This window comes from Balaenoptera ricei, chromosome 15 (assembly GCF_028023285.1).
Source record: "Balaenoptera ricei isolate mBalRic1 chromosome 15, mBalRic1.hap2, whole genome shotgun sequence".
NCBI lineage: Eukaryota > Metazoa > Chordata > Mammalia > Artiodactyla > Balaenopteridae > Balaenoptera > Balaenoptera ricei.
This window is the reverse complement of record NC_082653.1, coordinates 63,108,650-63,126,224: the sequence shown is the minus strand read 5'-3', so window position 1 is coordinate 63,126,224 and position 17,575 is coordinate 63,108,650. Positions and strand designations below refer to the sequence as shown.

At 38.7% G+C, this 17,575-nt stretch overlaps 1 protein-coding gene across 1 annotated transcript in view; it reads left to right on the top strand.

Annotated features, from left to right (window-relative positions):
• The window catches only part of PDXDC1 (pyridoxal dependent decarboxylase domain containing 1), a 57,646-nt gene that overhangs the window by 18,666 nt on the left and 21,405 nt on the right, over window positions 1-17,575 (top strand). Inside the window, exons 2-12 of the mRNA XM_059898173.1 lie at window positions 580-653; window positions 1,159-1,224; window positions 2,975-3,055; window positions 4,790-4,936; window positions 6,426-6,615; window positions 8,628-8,696; window positions 9,524-9,602; window positions 13,964-14,048; window positions 14,935-14,983; window positions 15,136-15,237; window positions 16,117-16,242. Of these exons, the coding sequence (XP_059754156.1) occupies window positions 580-653; window positions 1,159-1,224; window positions 2,975-3,055; window positions 4,790-4,936; window positions 6,426-6,615; window positions 8,628-8,696; window positions 9,524-9,602; window positions 13,964-14,048; window positions 14,935-14,983; window positions 15,136-15,237; window positions 16,117-16,242 (1,068 nt within the window). The remainder of the gene's footprint in view (window positions 1-579; window positions 654-1,158; window positions 1,225-2,974; window positions 3,056-4,789; window positions 4,937-6,425; window positions 6,616-8,627; window positions 8,697-9,523; window positions 9,603-13,963; window positions 14,049-14,934; window positions 14,984-15,135; window positions 15,238-16,116; window positions 16,243-17,575) is intronic.

Sequence of the window (17,575 nt, the reverse complement as noted above, 5' to 3'; positions counted from 1 at the left end):
AGATCCTTAATCACTTCTGCAAGGACTTTGTCACATAAGGTAACGTTCACAAATTCCAGGGATTAGGATGTGAATATCTTTTGGGGGGCTATTTTTCAGCCTACTACAACAGTAAAATGAATAGTATACTATACATACTTTTCTGGACCTTGCTTCTAATAGTGAAAAACTGGAATAACCTAAGGGTCCATTAATTCAGGACTGGTTCAATAAATTATAATACATCCATCAGATGCAAAAAGGTGTAACCACTAAGAAGAATGAAGTGGACCTGCTGACATGGAACCATATTCACTATAAAGTAGAAAAAAGCAATTTGGAGAGGTGCATATGAGCAAAGTGAAACTTTGGAGAGACACATGTCAAACTTCAAAGTGGCCTCCCCTGGGGAGTGGGACTTTTTTATGTTATACCTTTGTACTGTTGGAATTTTAAAATCAAACATGTTCTTTAATAATCCAGGTATTTTATAATAAATCCAGAAGAAAATGGACTTGCATTTAGTTTTTCTGGATGAATTATGTTGCAGAAGTAATAGAGGGTTGTTAAAGTTTAACCTTTTGAAAATTTGTTTCTCAGATAGCAGACCCTACACTAGCTGAAATGGGAAAAAACTTGAAGGAGGCCATGAAGATGCTAGAGGACAGTCAGAGGTGAGCCTGTGGAACAGAAGTGACCCCATTAAATGTGTTCAACCTGCTGTGAAACTGGCGGCACTTGTTTCCTTCTGTTAAAGACACCTCTTGGTTTCAGAACGTCACACTTAGCTTCAGCTGACTTTAAAACTGGTATTTGTCTTGGGTATAAGGTGCTTTGTAATTAAAGGATTTTGAAATTAAGGGGCAGGACTTACAATTTTCAGTTCTGCCTATTAAGAGTTTCATTTATTTAATATATTGACTTGAATCTATAAATACTTCTTACTGTATATTCAGGTCATATACGGCATCAACTAACCAAGAAATGGGTTGAAGTATTATTATACTTTTAATATTATTTTCCTGAAACTAAACCCTACCCCAGCCTGGGGGCTGGGATGAGAAGGCGAGGTGTGTGTTTCAAATCTGACATCAGTTACTAAGAGGTTGTGAGCAACATTATCACATGTTCCTGCTCAAATGTTACAAGGTTAACAGTTTTTTATTTCCTTTAAATTAGAAGAACAGAGGAGGAAAATGGAAAGAAGCTCCTATCAGGGGATATTCCAGGGCCACTGCAAGGCAGGTAGGTGGCAATGAAGATAAGTACCTTTACTTACGGTGTACACTTTCTTTAAACCAAGATTTTACCATCACTGACTTACAATTTTAGTTTTAATGAGCACAAAGCAAATTGAGAGTTATATGCAGTGTAACATTAGAAAACTGAAATGCCATTGGTTGCTTGGTGATAACGCTAAACCTACTGTTTCTCCCCCTTTCCTGTTCAGAGTTTAACACAACCTCTTAACTCAAAAGTGATATGCAAACTCATAATTATAACTCAACTATCACACTTGGTTCATCCTTGAAACCAGTAATCTATTTGGTAGACTGAGCTTTATTGTGAGAGTTATTTTAACTTGATAAGATTTATCACTTTATTATATAGTAAATGAAAGGAAAACGTCAACTCTAATTTATTAGCAGAGTGGTTTATTTTTTGGCAACTAAAGCAAATCTGTCAAGTGTTTGTGACTTGAGCTAGCAGGGAAGAGGTCAGAAAAATAAGTAGTTATCCAACTAACATTTTCACAGGATGTTAGCACTCAATCTGGAGTTAAAGTCCCGGCCCAGTTTCCCTCAGACAAACTTATTATTTTTTTTATAACCAGGAAACTGTACGTAGGTAAATAGTACAACCCTCTTAAGTTGTCCTTTGACCTGAATATAAATATGTACAATAAGTATGTTGCAAAAGAATAGTATAGAGGAAGGATCCCAGTGTGCCAATAAATGTCACATCTAACACACCCAGATACTGATTTTTTTTTTGGCTGCGTTGGGTCTTCATTGCTGCACATGGGCTTTCTCTAGTTGCAGTGAGCAGGGGCTACTCTTCGTTGCGGTGCGCAGGCTTCTCATTGCGGTGGCTTCTCTTGTTGCAGAGCATGGGCTCTAGGCGCACGGGCTTCAGTAGCTGTGGCTCACGGGCTCTAGAGCACAGCCTCAGTAGTTGTGGCGCACGGGCTTAGTTGCTCCGCGGCATGTGGGATCTTCCTGGACCAGGGCTCGAACCCGTGTCCCCTGCATTGGCAGGCGGATTCTGAACCACTGCGCCACCAGGGAAGCCTGAAAGAGAGAACTTTTTATTAGTCACATTCTCATTAATAGAGTGATAGTATTTTGACGTCACATGTTTTACAAGTCGCCTTGCCATTGCTTAGAACTTCACCTTTCACATTCTTCTCCTAAGTTTCCACCTCCTCATGTGATGAGCGTTTAAAAACATATCTTGGATAGAAGTAAGTGTTTACACTCCAAGCGAATCTGCAGTTTCCCCAGCTTGGGGAAGAGGTAATAATAAATCATGCTTCCATTTCATGTTTAGCTCTGTTAGAACAAACAGACAAGACTCCCACGTGGAGGGAAGCTAGATACACCAGTGACATTGGAATATTCTTGCTGCTTTTGTGACCTTCCAACAGCTTATAAGGACTACTTCGGCCCTTATTACATGCTTATTAAATAGTCTCCAAGATTCAAATGAACAGGTAGAGAAATATTGCTAAAGCTGGTAAAATTTTTAAAAATCAAATTAATATTTAGGAAGAAGATTTAATCACAAGTAAGGTTATTTTCAGAATTCAGTTGATAATTTGAGGTTTGTTTTAAAAATGATGTATACTGTATCTCAAAACACATTATTTCTTTCGTAGCTCCTCAGTTAAAAAAGAAAACATGTCAAGCTAGTTTAGACGAGAGAAAATAGTGAGAGACTGGTGAGGGACGTGTGCAGTTTCCCCCTGTTTGTCAGCTGTTTTTCTGTTCCGCAGTGGACAAGACATGGTGAGCATCCTCCAGTTAGTTCAGAACCTGATGCACGGAGATGAAGATGAGGAGCCCCAGAGTACCCGGTAATGGAGAACAGTTGGCAGCTTCTGTTTCAAAGTATATGTGTTCTTGATTTTGATAATGATTGCATTCTCACAAGTTTCTGCAGTAATAAGCTATATTTAATTCCTAGTTACATGTGATATTCAAATGATGTTCAGTTTCTTCAGAGAGACATTGACATATTTTAGATAATATATTTTGTAAAAGGAAGTCATTTACTAAAATCTTGTCGTTTTTATGGTCTGGTGTCTTAGGGAGGGGCTGGCACAGGGGCCGGAGAATAGCTGCTGTGTGCTTTTCTGTTTCTGATTGCTTCTGCTCCTGTGCTTCCGCCTCTGATTGCTGAGAAGTGCTGCAGCTGAATTCATTGGTGGCAGGCCACGTTGTCTGTGAATCATCTGTTTATTTTATTTCTGTTTATGCATCTATCAAGCAATTTATTTAGTTTCATTTTCTCTTTAATAGTTTTAAATTTAATTTTTTTGGAGTAAGTAATTCATTCTTCCAGTTCAAATTTCAAAATATAGAAAGGGTGTATATACAAAGGCAATTTTCCTTCTTACCTCTGCCTCCCTACCTTGTTCTCCTTCCTAGAGATAAGTTGCCAGTTTCTTGTGTATTTGTCAGAGATACTTCATGTGTATGTACACCCAAGCAAAATGTCTGTGCTCACCCCCTCCAGTACCTAAATACTATGCACGTTGTTCTGTGCCTTGCCTTTTTCATTTATGTCTTGGAGTTCCTGGCATAGCAGTATACAAGGAGCTTTCTCCTTTAAGAGCTGTTTAGTGTTACTCTGAATGGATGAGCCATATTTCATTTAACTAGTCTACTTTTCATGTTTTACTCTTACAAACATTCCTACAGCCAGTAACTCTGTACATGTGTCATTTCTCATAGAAGAAGTGTTTCTGTAGATTAAAGTCCTAGAAGTGGGATTGCTGGGCCAGATAAGTTTGTGCATTTGTAAATTTGGCAGATATTGCCAAACTTCCCCTCGTGGAATTGTGCCAGTTCACATTCCCACCCATAATGTGTGAGAGTACGTCTTTCCCCACACCTTTGCCTGAAAGAGTATTAGCAGACTTAAGGATCGTTGCCAGTCTGATAGGTGAGAAATGATATTTCAGCATAGTTTTAGTTTGCATTTTTCTTATGAACCAGATTAAGTGTCTTTTTGTATGTTTTAAGACCCATTTATATTTCCTATTCTATGAACTGTCTCCTTTGCCCAGTATCCTGTCAATTTTTTGTTTTTTTCTTTTTACATTTATTCTTTATAAGGGAAATTAGTCCATCCACTTTAATAATATGTAAAACAATACCTAGTTCCCCTTGAATGTGCTGTATTGTTATAAATAGCTATTTAATGCAGGGAATTGATCTTCGTCTATTGATTCTTAAATTTTCTGCACATTTTATCTCAGCTCTACTCTCCATAGTTCTTCAACTGGTATTTAATTTAAAAAACTTTTTTGGAGAAAATTATTCAAAAACAGTTTGTGAATTTAGTTGGTATTCAATAAAACAGATATTTATCTCCTAGGACTTGAATTTAAAAAAAATAATTTTCCCCCAAACTATTAATACCTTATGCATTGAATTTTCTAAATGTATCTCAGTGTCTGCCTTCTAGGCCATTAAATGCATTTCAAGTCTGACAGAAATTTCTGTGGCATAATGTGTCTCTACGTTTTATTTATTTATGCTTTGACTAATACTTTTTTTTTAATCTAATAAATTTTGATTAACAGAATCCAGAATATTGGAGAACAAGGTCATATAGCTTTGTTGGGGCACAGTCTGGGAGCTTACATTTCAACTCTGGACAAAGAAAAGCTGAGAAAACTTACAACTAGGATACTTTCAGACACTACCTTATGGCTATGCAGAATTTTCAGGTAATAAGTTTTTAGTTTCTGGTAAAGACATTTAAGCGTTGGGTATAGACTGTGAGAGATCTCTTTTCTGGAGCTATGCTACCTGGGTTCAGCTCTGCCTCTTCCCTTTCCTCTTGGAAGCGTTGCTTAACCACTCCATGCCTCAGTTTCCTTATCTATGAAATGGAGATAGCCTTAATATCTATTTGATGACATTGTTGTGAGGATTAAATGAACTAATGAATTAATATATGTAAAGAGCTGAGAACATGAGCACATACATGTTGGATAATGTCCACAGTTACTTGTTCTTAAGATTCCTAATAGGCACATGTTGATAGAAGGTACAGCAGTGAAATAGATTCAAGTATTTTTTTTTTTTTTTTAATTTTATTTATTTCTTTATTTATGGCTGTGTTGGGTCTTCGTTTCTGTGCGAGGGCTTTCTCTAGTTGTGGCGAGCGGGGGCCACTCCTCATCGCGGTGCGCGGGCCTCTCACTGTCGCGGCCTCTCCTGTTGCGGAGCACAGGCTCCAGACGCGCAGGCTCAGTAGTTGTGGCTCACGGGCCTAGTTGCTCCGCGGTATGTGGGATCCTCCCAGACCAGGGCTCGAACCCGTGTCCCCTGCATTGGCAGGCAGATTCTCAACCACTGCGCCACCAGGGAAGCCCCTCAAGTATTTTTAATCAAAGTATTAGCTGTGCTTTAGTAGAAAGGAAATGCTGTCATAAGGAAGATGAGTATGTGTTATGAAATTGAAATTTGCCTTATACTGTGATAATATTGGCATTATTAAGGAATTCTAGCAGATTAAGGAGTCAGTAGAAGAAATGGGACCAATGGTATTTTGTGTTTATTTATGCTATTACGTTTATGGAAAAGGAATGTTTACCTAACGTTGGAACATTTAACTTGGGAAACTTGTTTTCAGATGCTGGGAAAGAGCTTGACCTGGCGAGAGTATGAGTTTGCCTAACTGTATGGCAAAGGAGAAATTTTCTTCTGTTCTAATAAAAATCCAGCACCTGTAACTGAAAATCTCTCTGTCCTTCTTTTTGGAGATTGAGAAGAATAAAATGTCCCAGGCAGATATTAGTGAAAGCAAAAGTTAGCCTGACTAGCATTTTTGACAGTTTTACTTAACTTTGGATGTTTTAGGGCTGAAACTACTAAGAACCATGCCTGCATTATCCAGTGCTGGCTTTCCTGTAAAGTAAGCCAGTCCATGATCTTCAGCCTTTTTATATCTGAGGGATTCCTATTCTCTACTGGTTTTCATAGTTTCTGCTCTTTCTGGAGCTGGGTGTGGATGAGGGGTCATTGCCGCTGTTCTTTATAACCTCCAGCTGCAGTGAGGTGTCAGCCCTCTGAGATGAGAGTGATTCCTATCTCCTTTCACTGATCTGGGTAATAGTTTCCGGGTTGAGAAAAGAATTACTTCCATGGTTATAAGACTGGGATATAAAATCAGAGATAAGAACATACTGACATATGGGTGTCTCTTAACAGGTATGAAAATGGCTGTGCTTATTTCCACGAAGAAGAAAGAGAAGGACTTGCAAAGATCTGTAGGCTTGCCATTCATTCCCGTTATGAAGACTTTGTGGTGGATGGGTTCAATGTGTTATATAACAAGACGCCTGTTATATATCTAAGTGCTGCTGCTAGGCCTGGCCTGGGCCAGTACCTCTGTAATCAGGTAATGTGGCATAAGGTGGATATTTTAAAGAAACGATGTTTTGTTCTGTCCTGGAAGTTTTTCTTTAGCTGCTGTTTTTTTCAAGTGAAAAGAAAGGTGATTTTCTTATATGCTTGTTTTGTCATTATTATGTATAACTGTGTATTAATAAATTTAGATATATATATATGTATTTTTTTTTAGTTGCCCAAAGGCAACCACAGTCAACATTTTACTTTATTTCTTTTCAGACTTGGCTTAATCAGAGTGTATGTGTGTTTTTACATAGCTATATCTGGCTTTTTTCACTTACTGTTATAACAGGTTCATAACATGTTTTACCAATTCTCCAAAGTAAAGTAGGTTTTTAATGTCTTCATAATATTCCTTCAAGTGAGTGTATAGTATTTTAACTGTTTCCCTTTTGGGCAATTAGAGTGTTTGCATTCTTTTGCTTTTTATGACCATTTTGAGGAAGTGCTGTTTGTATAATGCTGTTATGGACATCTTTTTGCATGAAGCTTTTCTATACTTTGTGGGTTTTTTAAAAAATTAATTAATTAATTTATTTATGGCTGTGTTGGGTCTTCGTTTCTGTGCTAGGGCTTTCTCTAGTTGTGGCAAGCGGGGGCCACTCTTCATCGCGGTGTGCGGGCCTCTCACTATCGCGACCTCTCTTGTTGCAAAGCACAGGCTCCAGACGCGCAGGCTCAGTAATTGTGGCTCACGGGCCCAGTTGCTCCACGGCATGTGGGATCTTCCCAGACCAGGGCTCGAACCCGTGTCCCCTGCATTAGCAGGCAGATTCTTAACCACTGCGCCACCAGGGAAGCCCGAAGCTTTTCTATACTTTGGGTTGTATTCCTCAGATGGATTTTCAGAGCCAGTCTAGAATTATTAGATCAAAGAACATTACCATTTTTTAAAGTTCATGGTAGCCTGATTATGGGGCTACCTTCAGTCAAGAACTTGTTAAGCCTCTTGGCCAAGAATGTTTTAAAGCAAAACCCATAGGATTGGAGGGGTTGTCTTTTGTAAGATGGAGGAGTCCAGGGAGATACATAGGGGAAACTCAGGGCTTAAGTTGATTCTGAGCTGTGGTCATTGGTGGCAAGAAATTATGTCCTCTTCTTGAGGGTGTACAAAATAAGGAGTTTTACAGTATCTCTGTAGAAACATGAAACAAATTACTTATTGAGTATCTACTATAGGCCAGGCTCTTATGGACCCAAAGCTGTCTTGGAACAGCAGTCCAGTCTGCAAAAGATGTGTGAGAGTGTTCTGTTAAGTGGGAAAGGTAGATGGCAGAAGAGTCATGTTCATGTTTTAAAAAGTGTGTACATGCTTATATGCATATGTTTTTTATACCTAGAAAAATATATTTATATAAATGTATATATTTTTGCCTAGCAATTATCTGCAAGGTTCTATACTAACCTGTTAACAGTAGCAGATTGGTGGTTTATGGGGGGGTATTTTCACTTTTAATTTCTGTAATTTTTTATTGTGTGTTTTACTTGGCTTTCACTTTCATAATTTAAAAGAAAAATTCTTTAAGGGGAAAAAGTGTGAATAAAGTGCTCATTAAATTTTTGGTCTTTAAATGCTTCCAAGTCTTAGTTATACAGAGCAATATGCTGCAAATGTTAAAAAAATTCCTAAAACATAAACTCCTTAAGGATTTGGAAGCTAAAAATGAGGAATATAAAATTTATTTGACAATTACTGTCTCCATAATGCTGACTTCATTTCTCTCAAGATATGTACATCTGTTAGTCCATATCTATTGCTTTTTAGGAATGGGTGGACCCTTAAATAAGATATTGTACTTTGAATGCCTTTAGCCGGTGTTATTTACCACTAATCCTTGGAGGAAGGATTCTAAATTATCCCCCCAAATGCTCATATTAAGAGTTCCTAAGGAGAGAGAATGTTTAAAAAGAATAATTGTGACTTAGAGCCACAATCTTTTGGGGACATAAGGGAATGGTGACAAAGATCTTTCTTGTTAAATTGCATGTTTCTTCCTGCAGCTTGGCTTGCCCTTCCCCTGCTTGTGTCGTGTGCCCTGTAACACTATGTTTGGATCCCAGCATCAGATGGTGAGTTCTTTAGGTTTATAAAATAATAAAGAATTGTGTTTTGAAACCGTACCTTCCTTTAAACTGCAGTTCTGTTTGCTGGCCTCCAGATAATTATTAGCTTATTCATGGATTGCTTAGATCTTCCCATTGCATAATACATGCCGCCAGGTTTGAATGTCCAGGAAGGCTGGCTGGCATAAAGGTGAGGAGTACCTGGCTCTTAAGGAATCTTGTAATCACTGTATCACCTGTTTTATGTAGAAACATGGAGTCCAGTTAAGCCTCAGAAATTCCTTCTAAAGCTCATTCTTTCAAATGGTTATCACTGTTGCCTGGATTTATGAATGGGCAGATTTTGATTATTGTAATCCTTGGCATTGGATTCTGCTTATTTTTAGACATGCAAGTGATATGCCTTTCCATACTGAAGTCAGAAGCAAAAGGGATAGGTTTTAGGGTTCTGCATTTCTTTTTCAAGGTAGTTAGATTTTCTGGTTCAGATACATCAATGAGTAATATCGAAGATACATGTTTGGTTGTTTTTTGGGAGGGGGGGTTGAGAGAACTTTTTTTTTTATTGTAGATGTTTAAAACTAGAGAAATGTTGGTTCTGTATATGCAGTTTCTAACTTTAATCTCATTTAACTGATTTTTCTAGTTAGTCTTCAAGGAAAACGATTTTATTTTCACAACTATGATCGGAGAAAAAAAGGAAAATTGTCAAGAAAAGAATTGCTTTGATAAATTTTGAGAGTCATCTGCTTCTTTTAGAAGTTATAATTTTTCAGTGTATACGCTTTTATGCTGGTTGTCTCATGTTTTTGTGGTTTGTCTTTCAATCCCAGGACGTTGCCTTCCTGGAGAAACTGATTAAAGATGACATAGAACGAGGAAAACTGCCCCTGTTGCTTGTTGCAAATGCTGGTAGGTATCATGAACCTGAATCTTCCATTTTGGACATACAAGAAAGAGGCTAGGTAGTTAGCCTAAAAGAGATCAAGTCTTACGAATGTTTGTGTGCCACATGTTTAAGGAAGTCAGTATCAGCACTGTGGTGAGAATTACAATTCTAAAGTTTTAGCTCATTAGATTCCCTTAATTGTTGGTTTGTTTTGGGAGTTCTTGTTTGTGTGTATATACTTTTTCATTTAGGTTGTGCTTCTCTATTCCTTCATGTGCTTCCTTTCTAAATTGAATTTTTTTTTTTTTTTTTGGCTGTGTTGGGTCTTCGTTGCTACACTTGGGTTTTTCTCCAGTTGCAGCGAACAGGGGCTATTCTTCGTTGCATGCATGGGCTTCTCATTGCGGTGGCTTCTCTTGTTGCAGAGCCTGGGCTCTAGGCGCACGGGCTTCAGTAGTTGTAGCACGTGGGTTCAGTAGTTGTGGCTCGCGGGCTCTAGAGCGCAGGCTCGGTAGTTGTGGCACACGGGCTTAGTTGCTCCACGGCATATGGGATCTTCCTGGCCTAGGGCTCGAACCCGTGTTCCCTGCATTGGCAGGTGGATTCTTAACCACTGCGCCACCAGGGAAGCCCTAAATTAAATTTTTAAATGTCACATTTAAATGTCCACCTTTGAGACAGCAGGTCAACTACCACTTTCTGCTGTGCTTACCAGATTGTATTCAGCATTGTACTTGAAGCTCTGGACAGTGGAGTAAGGCAAGAAAAATAATTAAATGACATACAGATTGGAAAGGACGAATAAACTGTCTTTATTTGCAGATGGCATGATTGTATAGGTAGAAAGTCCTAAGGAAACCACAAAGAACAGCCATTGGAACTAATAAGCAGATCTATCAAGGTTGCAATGAACAACTGAAATTGAAATTTAAATGCCATTCATAATAGCATCAAGAAAAAAACCTTTATGGATAAATTTAACAAAATAATGCAAGATATGTACACTGAAAACTACAGAATGTTGCTGAGAGAAATTCAAGAAGACCCAAATAAATGGAACAATATGCCATGTGCATGGGTTGAAAGACACAATATTATTAAGTCAAATCTCCCCAAATTAATCTATAGATTCAACTCAGTCCTTATCAAAATCTCAGCAGACTTCCAATTTCTTATAGAAATTGATGAGCTGATTCTAAAATTTATATGGACATAAAAGGATCTAAGAAGAGCCAAAATAATTGTGAAAAAGAACAACACTGGAAGACTTATCCTATCTGACTTTTAGACTTACTGTACAGCTACAAATAAGAGAGTGTGAGATTAACTGAAGAGAACAGACTCACTCATAGAAATATGGTCACTTGGTTTTTTTTACAAAGATGCCAAGATAATTTAAGAGAAAAAGGATAGTCTTTTCCACCCGTGGTCTTGAATCAATTGGATATCTATATGGAAAAAAATTGAATCTCAACCCTTACCTCATTCTGTATGCAGATGTTAATTATAAATAGTTCATAGGTCTAAACATAAGTGCCAAAGCAATAAAGCTTCTAGGAGAAAATATAGAAGATCTTTATGACCTTGGCTTAGGACAGAGATTTCTTAGGACACAAAAGGCAGAACCATAAATTGGACTTTATCAAAAATTAAAAGCTTTTGGGCTTCCCTGGTGGCACAGTGGTTGAGAGTCTGCCTGCCAGTGCGGGAGACACGGGTTTGAGCCCTGGTCCGGGAAGATCCCACATGCTGCGGAGCAACTAAGCCCATGTGCCACAACTACTGAGCCCACGTGCCGCAACTACTGAAGCCCATGCGCCTAGAGCCCGTGCTCCAAAACAAGAGAAGCCACTGCAATGAGAAGCCCATGCACTGCAACAAAGAGTAGCTCCACTTGCCACAACTAGAGAAAGTCGTGTGCAGCAATGAAGACCCAATGCAGCCAAAATAAATAAATTAAAAAAAAAAAAATTAAAAGCTTTTGCTGTCCAGGGAACTATATTCAGTATCTTGTAATAACCTGTAATGGAAAAGAATCTGAAAAAGAATAACTTTGCTGTATACCTGAAACTAACACAACATTGTAAATCAACTATACTTCAATTAAGAAAAGAAAAAGAAGCTTTTGCTATCCAAAAGACTCTCTTAAGAAAGTGGAAAGGCAAATAACAGACTGGGAGAAAATATTTGCAAAACGTTTTTCTGACAAAAGACTATATCCAAAATATATAAGGAAGTTTTACAATTCAATATTACGGAGGTAAACAGTACAGTTTTTAAAGTGAACAAGAGATTTGAGTAGACACTTTGCTAAAGAAAATATATGAACGTATAAGCACTTGAAAAGATGCTTAGAGAAATGCAAAATAAAACCACAGTGAGCTACTACTATATATCTGTTAGAATGGAGAACATAAAAAAATACAATGCCAAACACTGGTGAGGATGCAGAGTAACTGGAACTATCCCTTCAGTTAGGGATGCAATATTCCTAACTGAAAACAACCCAGATGCCCTTCCCTTGATGAATGGATAAACAAATTGTAGTATAAACATATCATGGGATACTAAGCAATAAATTGAAATAACTACTGATCACGCATGTCAACACAGATGAATTTCAGAAGCATTCTAAGTGCCAAAATCCAAACATGAAAGAAGTTACATAGTGTATGATCCATTTATATGAGATTCTAGAAAGATAAAACTACAGTGACAGAAAACAGATCACAGTTGTCTGGGGCCAGTGAGGAGTAGAGAGAAGGGTGAAACTTCAGGGGGGATGAGGGAACTTCTGGGGTGATGGTGGTTGCACACTGTATTTGTCAAAATTCATTGAACCATAGCCTTAAATGAGTGGATTCTATTGTATGTAAATTATACTTCAATCAGTAAAGCTAATTATTTTAAAAAATAATAATAAACAGAAAAAACACATATCCACGTTGTTGCCAGCAGAAAAACTACCACTTCCCGCCTGACTTAGTATATTGTATGTTTAAAAAGAAACATAACCAGTCTACTATCAATCACTTAATAGATGGGAGAGGCTGCAGTTTACGTGTGATTGAGTGGTTTACCAGAGTGACTGCATTGCCGTCACCAGAGCGCACATCCCAGTGGTTAGCAAGCAGACATTGCCAAAACATGAAGAGAATCTAAATGTGGTCCAGTCACTTAAACACGGCACAGTGCTTTATGTTTTGATGGCTCATGTGACACAACCCTTGCGTTGGCCTTTGATCTTGTTTCGACTAAACAAAATGTGTCATTTTAGATTTTTTTTTTTAATTTGAGACAGATTTGGGTGGGGGGAGGAGTGGAGTTGTCAGCCCTTTTCCTGGCATAACCACTGCAAAAGAAGCACTTGTATTAGTTGTGTTTGTTGAAGCCATTGGTGAGCGTTTGGAATCTTGTTAGGTGGGTTCTGCTAACTGGAAATTTAGGACAGTTGGGAGAATGTGTGACTCTGCATTTTACTAAAGGCTCTGTGAGGAGGATCTGCCCAGCAAAGCCCGCAGTGTAAACAGATCACCGAGGGAATGGGTTAAAGTGTGTAACGTGTTTAAACTGACTTCAGAATGCTTTCTACATTAAAACAAAGTACCTCTCGGGAATTCCCTGGTGGTCTAGTGGTTAGGGTTCGGCGCTTTCCCTGCCGTGGCCCGGGTTCAATCCCTGGTCAGGGAACTGAGATCCCGCAAGCCGTGCAGTGCAGCAAAAAACAAAAAACAAAAAACAAAACAAACACAAAGGACCTCTCAAATTGGGTTAAAGCAAACAAAACAAATTCATCTATGTATTTTTTATAGAGAGCACACCTAAATAAAAATAACCCAGAAAGTGACAAAAAGTAAGTGTGGAAAAGGGATATCTTGGGCAAATGCTAACGAAACAAAAGTACTGTAGCAAGGTTGCTGTGAGATAAAATAGACTTCATATTAATAATAATTCATGGCATCTACTCAGAGATATGACAGGTATGAATGCTTATGAATATAACTTTGAAATATATAAAGGAAAAGTTGATAGAATACAAGTATAAACTGACAAAACCACAATCTTGGTGGGAGACTTGAATATATTTCTCATGAAACAACAGATCAAGTAAATAGAAAATAAGTATATAGAGGATTTAAATAACACAGTTAACAAGTTTGATTTTATAGATACATATAGTGAACAATACACACTCTTCAAAACTTGAATACCCAGCTTGCAAAAGTTGATTTTAAGCCAGTGCACCAAGAAAATCTCAATAAAACAGAGATACAATGTTACTTCTCTCATAGGGAGATAATGTATATAGAAGCTTTTATCATGCTGCAAAGACTCAAAAAATATTTGTTTCTTTTAGTCTCCTTTCTTGTGTGTTTTATCCTAGGAACTGCAGCAGTAGGGCACACAGATAAGATTGGGCGTTTGAAAGAGCTCTGTGAGCAGTACGGCATATGGCTCCACGTGAAAGGGTGAGTGGAGGGGAGTTTGGCTGCGTGGTGGGCTGGCAGAGTGCCCAGGAGGCGCTCACTTTGTCGTCACATACATCACTAAGGGCTCTTTGGCTTGCACATTACAAAATTACCCAAATTGGCTTAAGCAAGAAGAGGTTTTATTGGCTCCCATAGCTAAGAAGCCCAGTGTTAGGATTGGCCGTAGGCACCACGTCAGCCAGGTCACTTGGCTGAAGTTCCTCCATGGTGGTGGCTCCGTCTGTAGATAGCCTTTCCTGTTCTGGTGCAGAGTAGCTGCAGCAACTCCAGCCGCCTTTCCAGGTGTGTGCAGAGGGTCAGAAGTCCCAGCAGGAGTCTCATGCCGAGCCAATTGCTGTGGCCAGGGAAGTGTAACACTCCTAATAGTTTAGGTGATTTGTGAAGCTGTGGTCTCATAGAGGAGATTGGGGTGGCTTCCCAGAAGGCCGTTGGAGTGCTGCTACGAGAAGAGAGGGGAGGGGATGCAGGGCAGCCCAGGTAGTCCGTTTCCAGGACGTCACACACACACGGTGCGTTGCTGGTTCCTGTTGTCCCTCTGGGAAGGAATGATGACTGGGGAATAATGCTGGTATCTACCAAAGATATAAAATAATATAAAATAAGACACCCATTGCACTAAATAAGTAGAAGTCACCCCCTGAAATACGTTTTGATTAAAATGCATTTTCCAGGTTTTCCTGAAAGTTGTATATGTACCCCACTTTATGTTGCTGTTATAAAAGCTACCAACACAGCTGAAAGACATGTAAATGTCAGCGTGGAACAGCACAGCCCTTTTTTAAAAAATTTTTTAAATTTAAAGTATGTACTTAGTGAATAAGCAGCAGTAAATAATTAGTTCTTAGGTCTGTGTTTTTTCTTCCAGTGTGAATCTGGCAACATTGGCTCTAGGTTATGTCTCCTCATCAGTGCTGGTATGTTGTTGATTTACTGAATACTGTGTTTTTAAGAAGGAATTTAACATCACTTAATCCCTGATGGCTTTTCACAGTTTTTATGAATGGAGAAAGATGTTGGGTTTAGTGTATCCTGATAGTCTAACAAGAAGTTGTTCTCTCTGTGGTAGGCTGCAACCAAATGTGACAGCATGACGTTGACTCCAGGCCCATGGCTGGGTTTGCCAGCAGTTCCTGCTGTGACGCTTTATAAGCACGACGATCCTGCCTTGGTAAGCTTACTCTCACTGGGAGGGAGTGGGGAGTGGCTAATAATCACTGGGTCTGGGGGCAAAATACAGAAAAAGGAAAAAGTGAACATTTTCCTTTAATGTTACCTCTGTGACTTTTTTTTTTTTGAAAAAAATGTTTTTAACATAAATGAAACTATACCATATATATTTTTCTATTTAGTCTCCCCATACTACCCCATGTGTATGAAAAACTTTTTATCACTGTGTAATATTCCATCACTTGAGTACCACAGTTATTTAATCATTCTCCATTTGTGAACTTTTAGGCTGTTTTCAAATTTTTGTTACTAAAATAATGAGCATCATTCTGTGTTTCAAATTATTCCTTAGACTGGGTTCCCAGAAGTGGAATTAATAATGAGTAAGAGTATTTTAAGGTTCTTGATCCACATTGTCTAAAAGGTTGTAACATGATATAGCTTTTAAAAGCATAGTGGTGGTTCTTGTTAGTGGATCAGTTAGTGATAGGCACATGCAAAATAAGCTTTCATTGATTCTTCTTAAACAGTTAATACCTTGCTCAGGTGATAATGGCTAGGTGTTTGAGGATACTCAGAACAGCCTTGGGAGGGGCTGCCTCTTGAATGGCTAAGAGCTCCAGCTCTGGGATGAACCCATTTGGATTCTCATCCTGGCTTTGCCACATCTTAGCCATGAACCCTTAGACAAAGCAAGGTCTCTGAGCTAAGTTGCCTAGAATACTTACCTCATGGAGTTGTTTGATGATCAAATGAATAATGCAAGCCAAGTGCCTGCATAGCATCTGACACAAACTAAGTGCATAGTAAATGGTAACTAGTTAGTTCTGCTATGTGATTTCATTGGCTTTGATTAATAAACCCATATTGGCTTTTTTAGACTTTAGTTGCCGGTCTTACATCAAATAAGCTAACAGACAAGCTCCGTGCCCTGCCACTGTGGTTGTCTTTACAATACTTGGGACTTGATGGGATTGTGGAGAGGATTAAGCATGCCTGTCAGCTGGTGAGTAGAAACCTGAAGTTCCAATGAGTCACAGATACTCCATGGCAAAAACAGAGACAGAAAAATGCTTCATTGATTTACCCTCCCCCCAATACTTTGTTGTCTGGATTTCCCATCTCATAAGCAAGCAGACTAATTTCCCTGCATATATAGGTTTCTTGTTCAAAGTTATGGGAGAGACTGCTGGGGCTGTCCCAGCTTTTGTGTCCAAATGAAATCAGATTAAAATGAATGCCGGTGACAGCATGGGGGAGAAAAGAAGTCACAAGGTGACAGCGAAGGAGTGGAGAAGAATGCAGAAGCCGGGATAAATGTTCCACTTGACTGACCGACTCTTGAGGGTAAAGGATTGTGATGGTTGGGGGGAGTAAGGACGGCATGGATATTTTTAACACACGCTGGCTTGGGCTCCCAAATTGCAAGGCTCTAGGGACAATTTTAATTCTCTGTTTGAGGTGTTCTAATTGTGAAAAATATATAATTATGTTGTAGTTTAGAAAGCAAAAAAAATGCCATATTTACACAGTTTGAGAGCTGAGTTCTACCTAAGTCTAAAGCATGATGTCACCTTTCTGTACCTCCAATTTCTCACCTGTAGAATAGGGGTGATGATGTAATGGAAGATTGTTATGAGGACTTAGTTCGTACATGTAAAGCTCTTATAGCAGCACCTAGTCATATAGTAAGGTATGCAGATAGTTTTAAAAATAAATCTTTGTTTTAAATATATTCTTGGAATTGACACTTCCTCGTGTCATTTTTTTTTTTTTTCTCGTGTCATTTTTATACTTAAGAAAAATTAGTATTTTCATATTACTGTAGCAGGAGTCCTTTGGTTTATAATATTAGGCTAGTTCATTTTAACATTAGTTTCTAATGAAATAGAAACATTCTAAATGAAGTTTCATTTTTACATTAAGTAATATTAAGATTTATGTTCATTATGTTTACAGAAGCACCACATTTTTAAAAACATTTTCTCACTGGGCTGTTGGCTCACATCTTGAGGTTTGGTCCTTTGGAAGGAGAAGCCTTCATCACCATGGTAACTAAGTCAGTTTGGGGAAGGTTTGGGCACCCCAGGGACAGTTTTTCAAATCCCTTTGGTTTATGGGGCGCAGGAAAATAATGATGACAATCAGCCACCAAACCCTTGAGGTCACTGCAGCTCTGGCATCTTCCTGCCAGCAAACGCTGTGGCGGATCTCAAACCCTCCTGAGCACTTGACTCTGCTGCTGACTCACCGCTGCTAAATGCACATGTGAAAACCGCATGGAGGCTTAGCAGGTGTGGTCGCCTGTGTCCAGTCCTGCCTTGTAGTCCGCACCAGGT